This window comes from Ochotona curzoniae, unplaced genomic scaffold (genome assembly GCF_017591425.1).
Source record: "Ochotona curzoniae isolate NIBS_2020 unplaced genomic scaffold, NIBS_Ocur_1.0 scaffold_1852, whole genome shotgun sequence".
Taxonomy (NCBI): domain Eukaryota; kingdom Metazoa; phylum Chordata; class Mammalia; order Lagomorpha; family Ochotonidae; genus Ochotona; species Ochotona curzoniae.
The window spans coordinates 14,946,640-14,964,046 of NW_024467087.1; the positions used below are offsets into that span (position 1 = coordinate 14,946,640).

General features: G+C 39.3%; 1 protein-coding gene across 1 annotated transcript in view; it reads left to right on the plus strand.

Moving 5' to 3' along the window:
- The window catches only part of ENOX2 (ecto-NOX disulfide-thiol exchanger 2), a 157,489-nt gene that overhangs the window by 99,622 nt on the left and 40,460 nt on the right, over positions 1–17,407 (plus strand). Inside the window, exons 3-4 of the mRNA XM_040999967.1 lie at positions 7,007–7,162; positions 14,294–14,500. Of these exons, the coding sequence (XP_040855901.1) occupies positions 7,007–7,162; positions 14,294–14,500 (363 nt within the window). The remainder of the gene's footprint in view (positions 1–7,006; positions 7,163–14,293; positions 14,501–17,407) is intronic.

Consider the following 17,407-nt stretch of genomic DNA (forward strand, 5'->3'; position numbering starts at 1 on the left):
GCTCAGACATCATTCTTAACTTTCCAGGGAATTGTATAGGAACTCTAAAGCAATAAAAATGTCCCAGAAAAGTATAGCTGAATTTGAATAATAATTTTCTATAAAATGACTGAATTGTACATATGTAATTAGATCCTGTTTGGATTGGAACACTTATTTTGAGAGTAATCTGTGATTGAGTATCAGTGGCTTTGCTTTGAGGACAAACCACCTCCTGCGCCTCACTGGTCTCTGTGTTACCTCAAAGATTGCCTTTGTGGAGCCAGGCAGACTTGGATGGGGGAGAAGTCACTACGTGCAGCTAGAAACTGTCTTAAGAATATGCAGGAGCTTCCAGCTGGCCAAAATCAGGGTCAAGTTCTGAAAATACAAGCAAGAGGATATGTGTGTCACTTCCTACTTTTGCCTAACTCCAGTTCTTACATTGCCACAATTCCAAATTCTCCATGACCCAAAGCTAAAGCAATGAATTTAAATCCTTGGGTAGGTGTTGTTGCACAGCAGGTTACCTTACCATTTAAGATGCCCATATCCCATATCAGAGTGTTAAAGTCCCAGATCCTTGGCTCCCACCATGAGTTAATTCTAATGGGATGGCACCAAATGCTGGCAGGGTGCTTGGGTTCCTGCCACCATTGTAGAGACCCAGATACCGCTCCTGGCTCCTGTTTTAAGCCTGGCCCAGCCCCCTCAGCTATTGCAGGCATTTGGGGAATGAACCAGCAGGTGAAAGAGCATTTCCTCTTTCTCTTTCTCCCTCACTGTGTCACTCTGCCATTGAAATAAAAGTAAAGCTATTAAAAAATCTAAAGGCCCCTAAGCTACATAATACCTAGGCAATACTTGTGTCAAATATCTCAATAAAAAAAAATCTTAGTTGTAGAAATAAACAATCCTAAGGTGGCCTTGTGGATAGGAACATTTGAAGACCTGCTACAGGGCTCAGTCTGTAGACACTAGGTTTGTTCTGACAAAAAGCATCTTGCTCCCCTGTAAACCTGTGATCTTTTTTGCAAGCATGTGCCTAGTGGTTAGGAACATTAGTAAGAGCCACCTATTATCTGGCCCTACTTACTATGTCATCTATATAACCTTCAGTTTCCTCATCAATAAAACAGGGATATTGCCATCACTTGAGATTGTGTGAAAATTAAGAGCTGATATATAGTAAGCCTGGAAATCAATAAGTACTCAGTTAATTAGCCACTGGAATTTTAGATGCCATACCTAACCGCTGCTATGGAAGTAGAAGTTGTATAAAGAAAGCCAGCATGAACTGACCTACTATGATATATCGAACAATAAACCATGAATGGGTGTGCATGACGTCTGTCAAACATCAGAGATGAGAAACCTCTAAGGCTTCTAGGGCTTTGTATATAACTGTAGTCTTTGTTTGTGTAGTAGGGTATCAGTCATCTGACATTGCTCTGCTAGCCTTTCTACACAGCAATAGCACAGTGACAGCAATTGCTCACAACAGTGGCTCTGTGGCTCTCCAGGATCCCAAAGCACCTTTCTATTAATCTGAGAAAAATTATGATTCATTTAGTTCTGGTGTTTAGCATACTTTCTTTTGTCTTTCACCCTTGCCATGTTAGATATTCTCCTTTTCAATTGGTGTACAACAAACTATCTTACACTACCTTATAATTAGTAGAGTTCTGAACAGCAGTTAAGACACCAATTTGGACACCCTCATCCCATATTGCAGTGCCTAGGTTCAAGTCCTAGATCCACTCCCAATTCAAGCTTCCTACTAATGTACATACTTGGAGGCAGCAGGCTGTGACAGATGTTTGGGGAATGAATCGGAAAATGGTTCTTTCTCCACCCACTCCACCCCAAATAAAGATAATTAATTAATTAAATAATTAAAAAGAATTGATAGCTTAAACACATTCATTTTAAGCTTTTCCTGGATGAGAAATTTAGGTCGAATGTATTCTCTTCCATATATCGCCTTGGATACGTCAGGGCAGTCTAGTCTGGAGGTTCCAGATGCATAGCATCTTGGCAAAGACTGATGAAAGGCTGGGATTGTCTGGATCCTTCCCCTTCCATTTACCTTGAGACCTTTCTCCATATGATCTCTCCAGCACAGCAGTCAGATATCTCACATGTTGATTCAAAGATCCCATAGCCTAAGTCCCAGAGACAGAACATAGAAATAGCTTTTGTCTTAAGGCTTGGGCTTGAAAAAGGACACACAATCCCTTCTACAATATTCTACTAGTCCAAATCTATACAAAGTGGGCTAGAGGATATAGACCCTAACTCTTGGGTGTCATGGAATCTGTATTCCTCTTTAATGCACCACCAATGGGTACAGTAATTATATGGGAGCAGTTTGTGTATGGGAGCACTTTTTTAAAACATCTGCTTTATTTTATATTTAAAACAAATCAATTTGTTGAAATAATTCTCACACTATACTGAGAAGCAGTATAGTGATTAAAATGAGTATTAGAGGTAGACCAAGCCAGATTTGAATGTTAAATCAGTTTCTTACTGGCTGTGTGAACTTGAACAGAAAAGTTAAGCCTCTCTGACCCCCAATTTCTTTATCCATAAAATGAAGGATAAAAAATAGCTCATAGGTCTATTGAAATGAGACTATATAAAATACTTAGCATAGTGGTTATCACATTATAAACACTCAATAAACAGTCGTGGTGGGTGACAATAATTAGTGATGCAGCATTATAAAGCTATGCATGACTGTTTCCAAACTGGAACCTGAGACCAAAGGTTTTGTCTTACTCATTCCTTCACACCTGTTACAGGATATGACATAAAAACATCGGGTGAATAGGTATATGGGCAACTGGATAGCATTTTGCCTCTTTGTAAATCTCTGACTCAGATTTACACAAAGAACGAAGAATAATAATGTCCCCAGGTTGAGAACCACACGTTGCTAGGTAGCAGGAAGACTTGAGGCTGTATTGAAGTAGTACTTCAAACTATGTGAGAGAGCTGTAATTCTGAGGATCAAGCTTGCCCAACACACAGCATTTGTAGCATTTCCAGTGGGCTAAGACTTTGGGAAGTACATGAATCAACAGAGTGCACACAATCCTATACCTTAAAATTCTAGCAAAGGCCAAGCTAAGAATCGAAAAGGTATTGAGGAGGAGGTACTAGAAGGAATGTTAGTAAAAGAAAAAACAATAAGGTTGTTTATTTTAAAAGACTTTGAAGAACTATATTAGCCTTTTCTACCATCCTTTTCTGTGATTTCAAACCTTCAAAAGTTTGAATTTGTTATACAAATGGCAATGGTATATACTTGTTGGCAGTAGTACTTAAGCCAGACTCGAAAAGCAAGAGCATTTCTCTGGTGATCTATTCATTGGTAGTATATTCTATTCTCTGGTGGTATATTATTTTAAATTTTAGTTATTTATCTATGTACCTATTTTTAATTTTTATTTAATTGGAAAGTCAGATATACAGAGAGGTGGAGAGACAGAGAGGAAGATCTTCCATCCACTGATTCACTCCTCAAGTGACCACAACAGCCAAAGCTGCACCAATCCGAAGCCAGGAGTCCAGAGCCTCTCCTGGGTCTCCCACATGGATGCAGCGTTCCCAAGGCTTTGGGCCATCCTCAACTGCATTCCCAGACCACAAGCAGGGAGCTGGAAGGGAAGTAGGGCTGCCGGGATTAGAACCAGCACCAATATGGGATCCTGGTGCGTGTAAGGCAAAGGCTTTAACTGCTAAACTACCATGCTGGGCCCTATCTACCTATTTTAAAGACAGAGTGACAGAGAAAGAGGAAGGGACAGAGATCTTCCATTTGCTGGTTCACTCCCAAAATTCCTGCCATAGCTGTGGCTGGCAAAGCTCAAGCCAGGAATGCCATCCAGGTCTCCCACATAGGTGAAAGGGACTTAAGCACTTGAATCATCATCTGCTGATTCCTTAGGCACACAGCAGAGAACTGGGTCAGAAACGGAGCAGCTAGAACCCAAACCAGCACTCCAGTTTGGGGTCTATATGTCCCAAATGACAGTTTAACTTGCTGTACCATTGTTTAGCCTGCTGGCCCCTCCTAATGGAATTTCAATTCTTGGTTTTCTTGATTTTTTTTCCAGGTTGTGAAATATTTATATTAGGTCTATGATTTCAATAATTCTCTTGGTTTACAATGGAAATTCACATTGACTGTGGCACTTAATGGTTAATGAAAAGTAAAATAAATCAGAGTCATAGGAACCTTTGAAATGTCATGTACAACCTGCCCTCTAGCAAGCTCTGCTAAGCAGTGTAGCCTATGGAACTCTTGGCATATTGAACAAAAAGAAGAAAGGAAGTTTATCTGCTCTGGGTTTAGCCATATGTCATGAATACATTTGCTTTTAAACGAATTTATAAAATATTAATGTAATCATGCCAAACAGAAGAGCGGTGAGCACATCAGTCAGCAGTTATATTTATCCTGCATATCTGGTTTTTGTTTGTCTCCATTTATTAGTAGACAGTACGTGGAGACAGGCATTTCTTTCTCAGTCTGAGTCGCAGAACTTGTTTAATGAACTGATGTTTCTGTAATCTGTGTTAAGGTAGGGTTGTGAGTGACACAGCTGTATGACTAACAATGAGGAGGTAGACAAGACAATAAAATGAAAGCAAACGTTTCAATAGGATGGAGAAATATAGATCGGATTGTTTAGTTGGCACACAATCTAGTCTAATCTTGTCCCAAAGAAAATTAACAGTTTGTAAATAGGTAAGATAGTATTAACAGTTTCTCCAAAGTCTTCTGCATGAGGAATCAAATTTTCCAAAGACATAAATGGCCATTTTAAACAACGTATAAGAAGATGGTTATCAGGAATATTAAGTTCTGCAGGATGGAAATGGAAATGGAAACCTAGTCAACACCTCTTGCAGACAGTAGGCGCCTCAGAATATTCATGGAATGTGAGAATGAATGCCTCATTTGGTGAGTTTATCAGTGTGTGTTTGAACAAAAGAGAGGACACATATATCGGGATGCTCTCTTGTGCCAGAGGTTTTTGTATCTGTGCTATGTTTCCATCTTTTGACACTCTTAACAAAGTGGAAATAGAAGCACACAGATATTAACAAACTTCCTTCAAGGTCATATAGCAGCTGTGAGGAGAGGAGTTGAGATATGAGAACCATGAGAGGGAAGGTGTGTGTGTTTATGCATAAAATGACATGAGCGCCAAAAATAAATGGTTTAATAAAAATTAAAATTCTTCTTGGTGAAAATTTTTTTCTTTCCCAAACATGAAAGAACAGGGAATGCTAAAGTTTCTTTGGGCTGGTTTTGTAGTAGGGGATCACTGTGTGCTACTTGCTTGCACAGTCACAGGGCTCCCTCTCACTGGACTTGAAGTTCTGTTTTTATGGAAACACCACAGTCTCTTCCTCTATCATCATCTCCAAGAGTCACTCAGGACACTTTACGGCCATCTTGAGGACATGCTTACATTATTGCCCCTCTGACCCATTGTGGCAAGCATAATGAAATCCCAGTGAGTAGGGCCTACTGCCGCAACTGCAATTACCCCCTGCATGATCAGATCTCCTTTCTTTGTTTGCAATCCACCGTACATGTTTCTATAGCAAGAGCAGAAGTTGGAGATATGAGAAAGAAATGGAGTGCAGTCTCTTCTTTAAAAAATTACATGTGTAAAGAGACAAAATTTGAACACTGAAATTAGCACTGGACTTAGACTTGGCAGACACCTCAGGGGGTCTTGCGCTTTGAAACATGTACCTCCACATTTGAGATTTCCTAAATTCACCTACAATGTGTGAGACTAACCAGGACTGGCAGTAGCATCTGACCAAGAAGCCCCAATTACAGATTGCACCCATACACACCCAATCCCTGTTTCTCTGCTTTGAGGCCTCTCTCCAACCCTCTTTCCCTCAAGCAAATCAACTAAATGCTCCAAGAAGCTTCTGGACTCATGCCTATGGAATCTTCCCAGAGATGTTGCCTAGCAAATAGGTCACTACACCTGGCTGGTGTGATATATCTTTCATTATATTGTGCAAAATTGTGTCACCAGAAGCCTGTTGATGTTATTTAGGATGTGTCAAACTGAGGTACATAAACAAACCCAGCAAAGGCACAGAAAACATTTACTTATTGAGCCTTTTTATGCTATAAGCTGTGCTAGGTGCATTACATCACTTTGCTTGCTCGTTACAGTATCCTGGAAGGTAGTTGGTATTAGTGCTATTTTGCTAATGAGGAAACGCAGTTCCTCCTGTTAAGGAAATGGCAAAATGAGAACCCAAGTGTGCCAGATCTTCAAAACTGCTCTTAGGGGCCAGCATATGGCATAGCTAGTAAAGACTTTGCCTGCGATGCCAGTATCCCATATTCCCAGCTGTCCCACTTCTAATCCTGCTCCCTGCTAATGTGCCTGGGAAGGCAACAGCAGATGGCCCAAGTACTTGGGCCCCTTTACTCACATGGGAGACATGGATGAAGCTCCTGGTTCCTGGATTCACCCTAGCACTAGCCCTGGCTATTGTGGCCATTTAGGGAGTGAACCAGTAGATGAAGATCTCTCCCTCTATATTTCCTCTCTTTGTAAATCTGCCTTTTAGATAAATAAATAAAAATTTTTAAATGTTCTTGATGTCCTACTGTATTGTAAAGAGACAGGAAGTGTAAACAAGGGATAGTAAGAAACCTTTTTAGAATGGAACTTGGGGTATATGTTGGAAACTAATGGAGACAAGACTAATAAACAAGGCACAGTCATGAGTGACATTAGATGTCAGAATGAGATAGAGACTTAAATAGGCCCTGTTCAAACAAAGCATTCCCATCCCTAAAGGGAAACACACAATATAATATTCAACACTTGGGCATATGAAATACTGTTTTTAAACTGTTTTGCCTCTGTTCTAGAAAGATCTTTGATTTGAAGCTTATAAAATAGCATTCAACCTTCACTTAACATTGCCTGGTGTAATTTATTGTTCCATCTTTTCTCTCCTGTTTTAGACTTTGATCCTGCACTTGGTTTGATGACTGGAATTCCACCAATAACTCCAATGATGCCTGGTTTGGGAATAGTACCTCCACCAATTCCTCCAGATATGCCAGTAGTAAAAGAGATCATTCACTGTAAAAGCTGCACGCTCTTCCCTCCAAACCCAAGTAATGTCTGCTTTGTTCCTCATACAAATCGTGACGCTTTGGTATATAAGAAAGCTTTTTTTCTTTTTCAAAACAATACCCAAGAGCTTCATTGTTGAGTATATAGAAGTTATACCTGTAAGACAGAAGGCAAGAAATTTTTCTCTTTCTAGGCAAAGCTGAATTTTATGTGTAGAGTAGTAGATGCCTGTGTCCTGGCCACAGTACAAATGATACAACATGTATCTAATGCCAGCTGGTAAGGAATTCAAGTGTATAAATGCAGAAGGAAGCACACTACACAAATTGCTCCAAACTGTCTTTTGCAGTATCTCCTTCTCATAATAGGCCCACATGCTGGCAATTTCAGGCACAGAGTGTGGTCTAGCTAACCTGAAGTATCTCTGGTATATTCTGCTTACTATGGCTTCTGAAGTTCCTGTTATCATGAAGTCCAATGATTCAAAAACTTTCATGGTCTTTACTCACCATCCAGTTTGCATCTAAGTCTTCTTGCCTTTTTAGAAAGCACGTTTACCATTAATTCCTTCCCTTCTGTTTCACCTGACACTTCATCTGAATATTCATTGCATATACAGAGCTATCATATTGTCCTGGGATTGTCATTACCCAGTTTCCTGATGGTTTAATTCCTGACCTCAAAACTGTATACTGATCTGCTTTCTGTGACTGTCTTTAATCCATAATTTCTACTTGCTATATAATTTAATCTAGCTCAGCCTTTTCCTAACCTCATACTCCTCACGCTTCCCTCCAGTCCTATTCCATGTGCAGCTTCTCATGGTATACTTCCACATGGAAGGTACTGAAATTAAAGCCACTGTAAAGGATATCCACTTAAGTATCAAGTGCCAAATCTTACTATACTTAGTACTTCCTGCACTTTCCATTCTACTTTGTCCTTCTTGAAACTTAAAGTATTTGAAGGTAGAAGAAAGACTGAGACCAACTAGAAAGATCAATAAGGGAAGAAGACCACTTACAGTATCCATGAAGAATTTCAACATTTTCAGGGTTAAAGAGGAGTTTGCGTTTCTGTATACTCCTTAGCAACATTGCCCAAGCAACCTTAACTTAGAGTGCCACCATTGTGGCTTATCAGGTAAAGTCACAGACTGTGAGGCCAGCACCCACATGGACATCATGTGGCCCTCTCCTCTTCTTTATTAAGACCCTTTCATTCATGCTTTATCTGCATCCCTGTACCAAATGTTCCTTGTTGAAGAATACTAGCGACCTTAAAATGCTAAATCCAATGACCAATTTAAAAAATTATCTGTGTAAGAGGCAGAGAGATCTACTTCAAGAGCTCTTCTGTCTGTTGGTTCACCCTCCAAATGGCTGCAAGAACCGGGTCTTGCCAAAGCCAGGAGTCCAAAGTTCTATCTTGGTGTCCCCTGTGAGAAGCAGTGTTCCAACCACTTGGGTCTATATCTTTTGCTGCCTTCCCAGGCACCTGAGAGGGGGCTGGATTGGAAATGGATGGATGCAGATGGAAGGACTAGTCTCAAAAGAAGCCAACGGCCCAGCATGGTAGCCTAGTGGCTAAAGTCCTGCCTTCAGTGTTTCAGGATCCCATATGGGCACTGATTCAAATCCTGGCAGCCCCACTTCCCTTCCAGCTCCCTGCTTGTGGCATGGGAAATCAGTCAAGGATGGCCCAAAGCCTTGGAACTCTGCACCCACATGGGAGACCCAGAGGAGGCTCCAGGCTAATGGCTTCAGATCAGCACAGCTCCGAATGTTGCAGCTGCTTGGGGAGTAAATCAATGGATGGAAGATCCTCCTTTGTGTCTCTCCTCAACTTCATATATCTGACTTTCCAATGATAATAAGTAAATCTTAAAAAAAAAAAGCCAAAAGGGTATAGGTCATTGCCACCACATAGTGATAACTCCTAAATCTGTATATTCACCTTATGTCTCTATTTTGAGCTTCAGATAGATGTAGTCAGCCTCCCATCAGGCTTTCCTAGGTGGATCTACTTCAAATGCGCGCGCACACACACACACACACACACACACACACACACACACAAAAATGGTGTTATGATATAGTGGACAAGCTATCAGGTTGCAGGTCAAGACAACTATGTTTTATTCCCTGCTCTGTCACTAACTAGCTGTACGGTCTTGGGCTAGTCACATAATCTCTCTGTAACCCAATGTCCCTTCACTTTAAAGTGATAAAAAGACTGGATTATTTTCATCAAGATACCACCAAGGCTTCATCTAAGTTGAAAATTGTGATTCTATGTATTATAAATATAGCTACCAAAATAATGATTTATCTATTTAAAAAAGAAGCCTTCCAAATGGATTGAGAAAAGTAAGGCAAAATTGGTAGGTAGCACACAATTTTGCGCCTTTGTTAAAGTGGGCACAACAGAATAATTATGTACTCAAGCTTAGCCACAGCCCTCCTTTCATAGTCCAGCATCTACCACTAAATAGTCATGTATCTTTGATATGTAACATAACCATTCTGATCTGGACAAGTCAAAATCACACCTGATCCATAACTTCAATTGATTGAACCGGACTGGAACAGAACAAGCACCAGTCTTTTTTTTTAAAATATTTATTTATTTATTTATTATTACAAAGTTAGATATACAGAGAGGAGGAGAGACAGAGAGAAATATCTTCTGTCCGATGATTCACTCCCCAAGTGAGCGCAACGGCTGGTGCTGTGTCGATCCGAAGCCAGGAGCCAGAAACCTCTTCCAGGTCTCTCACACAGGTGCAAGATCATAAAGAATTGGGCCATCCTCGACCATTTTCCCAGGCCACAAGCAAGGAGCTGGATGGGAAGTAGAGCTGCCGGGATTAGTACCAGCATCCATATGGGATCCTGGTGCGTTCAAGGCGAGGACTTTAGCCGCTAGGCCACGCTGCCGGGCCCAGCACCAGTCTTTTAAAGATGAATGGTAATTACTTCACTGTCATCAAATTGATAATCTGTGATTGCAGGGTTTGGAAGTATGGCAAAAGACTGTTCTCTGGAACAGTCTTTTCTTCAGAAGGTGGTTATACGAAACTTCATTAGCAGTTGGCAGTGCTGAGAGAAGAGGGCAGCCATATCTCTCCAGGGAAGTCAGTTTTGCCAAAAGTCTTTTCATTTCAGTTGCTGGCCCTAATGTGTAAAGAGATTGCATTTTGAGTGCACTGGGATAACAGTGAGCATGGAATAAATGATGAAACATTATTTGCTTTTTGACAAAGCATGTAAGAAAACGACCAGAAGTCAGAAAAAAAGAGCAGTTTTTACAGTTTATATCATAGCAGACAGACCCCAATTTCACTCTCAGGGCTGGGCTTTACAAAAAGAATTAGAGAAAGTGGGTAAATTGAGCATTAATAAAAATCCGCCATCCTTCTATTTCCATATACCTGGAACTACAATGAAATGCATCTGACCCCCTACTGACGTTCAGGGGGTCTTGGAGTCTTGGTCTATGGAATAAAATCAATTCAACAACTTTGTGTTATATAAATTCTGGTAACAAGCTGAGTGATTTGTGATGCGCCTCTAAAAAGCATGATGCAAGTGCTTTTCAGGCCCTCTATGCTGCTGCTCCCTGTGTAACTTGTCAAAAAATAGCAATGATTCTGTCCTAATGCTGGATTGCCCCAACACAGCTCCCCAGAGTGGATGCTTGAATGGATTTAGGATGGCTAGCGACACCTCCTTGTCCATTACCAAAGATTAAAGTTCTTTATACTCCCAGTTTACTTGACCCTTTTTACATGGAAGTTTTCTTTGTCTCCATCCTAAGTGGTGATTGGGATGCTACAGAGCTAAAAATATGACCTGAATAATTGGTGGGCGTGAAACTTGCACTCTTATGGGTTGTCATTTCTGTGCCATGATCAGTGTATTTCATAAAGATTACAAAAATCAAGTCCAGACAACTGAGTGCTTTGAGTCATTAATTAAGAAACAGGTGCTATCCATTAAGGAAAATAGCACAGCGAATTTCCTTGCTTGATGGCATACGTCTAAATTTTAGCAAATACTCTCAAAGAGACATCCTACATTTACTCAAGGAAAATAAATACATCCTCAGCATTCTTGACATTACTTCTAGTTGGTTTTTATACTTTTTTTCACTTAGCAAACAGTCACCACAGAAGAAGCACAGCATCTAAACAGGGTGATGACTTCATCATGGAATTTTTAAATTCCATAAATATAGTCAAGGAAAAGAGCATTTACATTTTTTGGTTCTATGTAACTGCAGAAATACCCAAACACTCCTTGAAGTCTCTCAATGAGCCTAAAAGTAGACCTGGGTTAAATCAAATATAAAAAGGTGATTACTTGCTTAAAAAAAATAGAATCGTTTGCCATTCTATTACTTTACATTGTAAACCTCAGAAAGCTTTGTATTCTAAAGCAATATTTTATCCTAAAGCTTTTAATTTGAAACCTGGCTCTATAGGGATGCTCTTGAGTTCCATGGTCAAAGTCATATGAGCTTGGATAGCTGCAGATTCCTCTATACATAATAATTATTCCTTCTCCAAAGCAACATTGTCTAAGGATCTGGGTAGAGCAAGGGAGCTGAGAGTTTAGCAGTCCAGATCTAAGTTAGCACTTCACTCCAGATTTGTTCTGGGGATATAGAAAGCTCCAGATTGAGAATTAAGAAACCTGGGTTCTATAATGATGAATAATGACATTATAATGACTACTGTTTTTACTGAAAACTCACCAAATGCTAGCTATTATACTAGATGCAATTTAGAGAGTATAATATCAATTATCCTACAATAACTGTCAAAAGGTAGAAACTAGTATCCCTATTTTTAAAATAGAAAAAGAAGTTTTTAGAGGTTATGTAATTTTCCCAGTCAAGCAGGGTATTATTGAATAGTGAGTAATTAGATTAAGGTTTAAGTTCAAGTTTGCCTGTTTCAAGTCCATGCTCCTCTTTTTTTGTTGTTATATTTTTATTTCGAATTTTTGAATTTTGTGGTACAATTTTGTATAGACTGGGATTCGCCACAAACTCCCACCCCCCGAAAGATTTTCCCCATGCTGTTACAATAGTATAGTCCTTCATAAGGAGTCATAATTCCATCAGTCTCTTATTTAAGTGTGCCCCAACATTGCTGGTACAGACAATGTCAGACAGTTCAGCATTCCATTGTCTACACATTTCCAGCAGTTTCACTGGGAGTCCATCTTTTGTTTGGAAGCAGGAATACATGTTGCATTGTACCCCCACATCTGGATATGGTAGACCCCAGTACTCCATCACTATACATTTCCATAAATGAGAAGCCATCTTTTTATCGAATGGGTGACACCAAATGAGATACTTAGCCTCACTGACTTTCCCTTTAATATCAGAGATTTTCTAATTCAGTGGATTTCAACCCTAGATAAGCATTCGAATTGCATAAAGAGCTTAAAACAGCAGCAGCAACAACAAAAACTAATGCTCACTCTACACCCTGTACAATTAATCAGGCTCCTTAGGGTGAGGCCCAGAAATTGTTTAATTCCCGGGTCAATTCTGTGTTTTTGCCAGGGCCAAAATTCACTGGAACTATGGTGGCTAGACTTCCATCTGGTGCCTACAATCTCTGCCAGTGGCCATAACTGTGGTATTTCAGATTCTTGTTAGATTATTTTTTTCTTTCCCTCTAACCCTCTGATATGGAAGGGGGAACCATAATACAATGAGCTCTTGAAATTGCAGATATTAAAAAATTAACATGAAGTAAGTTCTTTAAATCCCTTTATCCCTATTTTGAACTAAATAGAAGGAAAGAGAGCATCATGAGAAACTGACCATTTTTAACCACATCAATGATTTAGACAATGATAATGAGGAAGCAGTGGATGCTGATAGGGAAGCTCCTGAATCAAGTGCTTACCAACATGGAGAAGAGTCAGGTGGGGGTGTTGCCCTAATCTTTGAATAAGGCTCATTTATTTTTGCATGTGAGGTATAACCAATGGTTGTTAAGCTCTCCAAATCTTGAGCTGGGAGAATTGTTAGTAGGTAAGTGGAAAAACAGAATATACAAAATAAATCTTTACAGATTCAAAACCAACACTAGAAAAACTCATGGCCATTATGCTTTGTTTTGTTGGGCTATGAACTTTAAGATTTTGCTTAGAAAACGCTTTGCAACACACAAATAGCAACAAGGAGCTGGCAGCTGCAATGGGCTTTATGTATAAGATGAGTGAGTAGAAAGCATATTTTTAAGCAGAGAGAGAATCATCTCATTAAGTGGTTTTCTAATGACTCTCTATGGCCAAATTCATCTCACTTTAGTTAATGATTTCCCAGACGAGCTTAGTCTCTGTGCTGTTTTTCATACTTCTCTCTAAATGCTTTAAGATTGGCTCTAGGCCTCACCTGTCCAGCAAGAAATTAGAGAAAGATCTCACTGGCTAATTAATTAATTAAAATAAAAGGGGTGGTTTGTATGCCAACTTTGTTAAACCAAATCACTCTGACAGCTGTAAACATTCATCCTATCATTGTCAAGTTAATCCTGAAACAGTTCTTTCAGTAAGCATAAACAGAGAGAGTATAGTATAACTACAGTTATGGAGCCTTGGTTCTGAGAACTCCTGAACGTGAGTATTTAAACTGAGTAGGATTACACACACACACACACACCACTGTTTTTAACAAAAATCATTAGATATTTGGCACAGCTGAATTGTCACAAAAGAAGTATGGAGCAAAACTCAAGAATTCTGAGACAAATAGTATAAAGTCCAACATTCTATTGTCAAAATATATTTAAGTTTCATTGGAAGTCCATCATTTATTCAGAAGTAGAGATGCGTACTGCAAACTATCTCAGTGTCATGGTATACTTGCCTACATTTTATTGATCCTTTAGATAAATATATGTATATATGGGCCTAGGTCTTACCCTTTAGACATCATGTTCACAAATTGATCAAATAAAATGATTTTCAAGTTCATGCAGTCTTCTGTTGAGCAGAGATGGGCATCTTGGGGGCTACATCTTCCTGGAACTCAGGCAAAAATATTGTCAGGAACGATAGAGCTATCTCTGAGAAATGTTAGGGGTCAAAGAGGTCTATCCCAAGCAAGCACTTTTAATTCCAAATGTTTCTTTCCCTTGCATATAGACCTCCCCCCTCCTGCAACCAGAGAAAGACCGCCAGGATGCAAAACAGTATTTGTGGGTGGCCTGCCTGAGAATGGAACAGAACAGATCATCGTGGAAGTGTTTGAACAGTGTGGAGAGATCATTGCTATCCGGAAAAGCAAAAAGAATTTCTGTCACATTCGCTTTGCTGAAGAGTACATGGTGGACAAAGCTCTTTATCTCTCTGGTAGGTGTTTCCATATGGGTACTCTGCCAGTGAGGCAGCAGCGCAGAGATTGGGAATCAGAGTATTGGCAACTGCAACAGCCAAACTGTGAACTTAATATTATTCCTTCTTGCCTTCAGAGGTGGCAAATGCCTGTTACCATCCACCATCCTCTTCTAAAAATCTTTGGTAGTTCCCAGTTGTCTATGAGATAACTGTGGACTCCTTAAAAGTAGCATCTAATGGCCTGAGTTATCTGCTCTCCTTTTCCAGATCAGCTCCCAGTTGTTCCACCAGATACCAAGTTCCAACAGCACTAAACAAAACCTAGTTCCCAGAATGTGCTAAGGCACTTTGTGCCCCTTTAAAAAAATTCAATTACTTTTTCCATTTCCACCCACTATTCACATATCTTTATACTTTGGAGCTCCAACTCCAGCAGGATCTCTGGACAACTATCTCCCTCTGATGTCCACATTCTACCCCAGGCTGATTTAACCAGGCATTCCTAAGTGCCTCCACAGCCCAGCGCTCGGGGCTTCCTGCTAACATGATGTCTAGCAAACTGTGCTAGACTTATCTCTTTCTACATCTGTATCGCCCAGCAGAGTGCAAACTCCTTAAGAGTCTTAAGAGACTGTGTTGTATTTAATATCCCAACATCCAGCACGGAATCTGTTACCAAAGTAGATATCAAAACATAGTTATGAAGCGCAGGTATAAATTTTTATTGACTGCTTGTTATAATGATAGATTATTGGATATATACCAGAAAGATATGGGTAAACTTTTTGTAACAAAATATTACATAACAGCTAATGAGCAAGTGCTCTGAAGATTTTTTTAAAAATTATCTGAGGTTGTTAAGAAAGCAAGTTTTCTCTGACATTTGAACTGAGGACCTGAGTTGAAAATGGACTGAGCATGTTCAAATGGAGGATAGATTAGCATGACTGGGCCATTATAATGAGAGTGGGATGGTGGGGGGAAATGAAAGAGGGAGGTGATATCAAATTGCATTGAGAGTTATAAACTAAGGTGATGAGTTTTATTATGGAAGCCCTGGGGGAATTTGAAGAATTGAGTGCCATAACCTGATTTACATTTTAGAAATATTCGGGGCAGGAAGTCGACTAAGTGATTATAGGTAAGGGTAATAACTAGGAGATAAGTTAATCAATAATAACACTAGTCTAATCCAGAAGTGATAATAGTTTACTGCAGATATGAAGAACTGTTTTGCATGAAATTTCTTGCTTGTAGTAAAAGTTCAGATTTGTGCTGACTGAGACAGGAAGTGATTTCTGATTAGTATTCTTTTCTGGCCTTGTTGAATTGGTTTCAAGAGAGTCTCTTTGCATTCAAATTCTTTAATGGATGTTGACAAATAATACTAGAAGGAAGAAGAAAGTGTAATTGGAAAGGGCACAGAGCATTTAACTACTTCCTTGCCTAAGAATTAGCAGTTTGGAATCACTGGATCCAAGTGCTAGACATTTTATGATAGGAGCATCTTCATCTATGTAACAGGTGCTCATTTAGAATCCTTTGTGTAAACTATTGTGTTAGATTCTGTGCAGAGGATAATAAGATGGCATAAAACTTAGTTCTTCCCTCTTGTGAACAGTGTGACTATGCAGTTATATATTCATTTATTAAATAAATATTTATCTAGCCCAGGCATCATTGAAGACATACTCACTGCTAATAATAATGATTGAAAACTATAGGGTTGGGGAAGAAAGTGGGAAAGAATGAGTATAAATATTTGAGAGATCTTACTGGACATATCAAGAAAGGTGGCATTTGGGTACAATCTGAGAAAGGGAAAGCATTTAGTTGCAGATGGCAGGGCATAGGAAGAGCCTGAGTGAAGATACAAAAGTAAAGTTTATGTACTAAGTAGGTATGAGGGGAGAAAAACCATCTCTTGTTAGCACACTTTGAAAGCTTTACCAGTGGAATCTGTACTTGTTAGGTAATAGGAAATTGCTGAAGAAATTTGTGAACAAGGGGGGTGATTGTTTCTTTAAAAAAAAAAAAGATTAATCTTACAGCTCTGTGTAGAACTGGATTAGAGAAGAGAAAATAAGACAGGAGGTCAGTTAGAAGCCTGTGGCAGTAGGTCAGTGAAAAGGTAATGGATTTTTAAAAAAAAGTAAGCTAATAACATGGAGGAAAGAGAGGAGGAAGCAGATGTAGAACACTCTTATTACAGTTGCTATGTGCTGTAGACTACTGAAGATTTGACAGCACTTAGCAACGATAGCAAAGCATTCCACGGGAAGGTCTCGAAAAGCCCTGAATAGTTGTACATACTGCTCAGAAGGCATCATTTAAGCATCACTGAAATCAGCTCTCTGGTAACAGCCACCTCCTAGAAACATTATCAGGGCTGCCAAAGGAAAGGCGATCACAATCAGTAATGTGAAAATAACTAAATTGTGTTCTTTAACTTTGAACCTGCCCCCAAAGTTCACAAGTGCTAGAAATCTCCTGACTGTTATCTCACATGGTAAGACAATGGTTAAAACAAACAAAAACTTATCTTAGAAAAGGGTCTGAAAATGTAGAAATAATCATTTTTTCCTGTGACAGAGCATATCTGGGAACAGGAATTGTGCACATTGTATGCACTGCATAACATCATAACATCCTTTGCTGTGTGTATGTGGAGAGCTTTCTTGATCCTTTCCAAAATCCTAAGAGAATAGAAGTTAATCATCAATATTTCCCTTTTTCTGCAGGTTCTAATGATCAAATAAGATACATGAGAATGCAAGTGTATTGTAAACTATAAAGGGCCCTAGAAAATTTGCTTATGAAATCTAGTTTTTCATTTTCTTTATGTGAGAGTTTTAGTGTTACTGGATATTGTTCTTTTTTATTTGTATTTTTTTATGAGAGGCAAAGAAACTGAGAGAATGC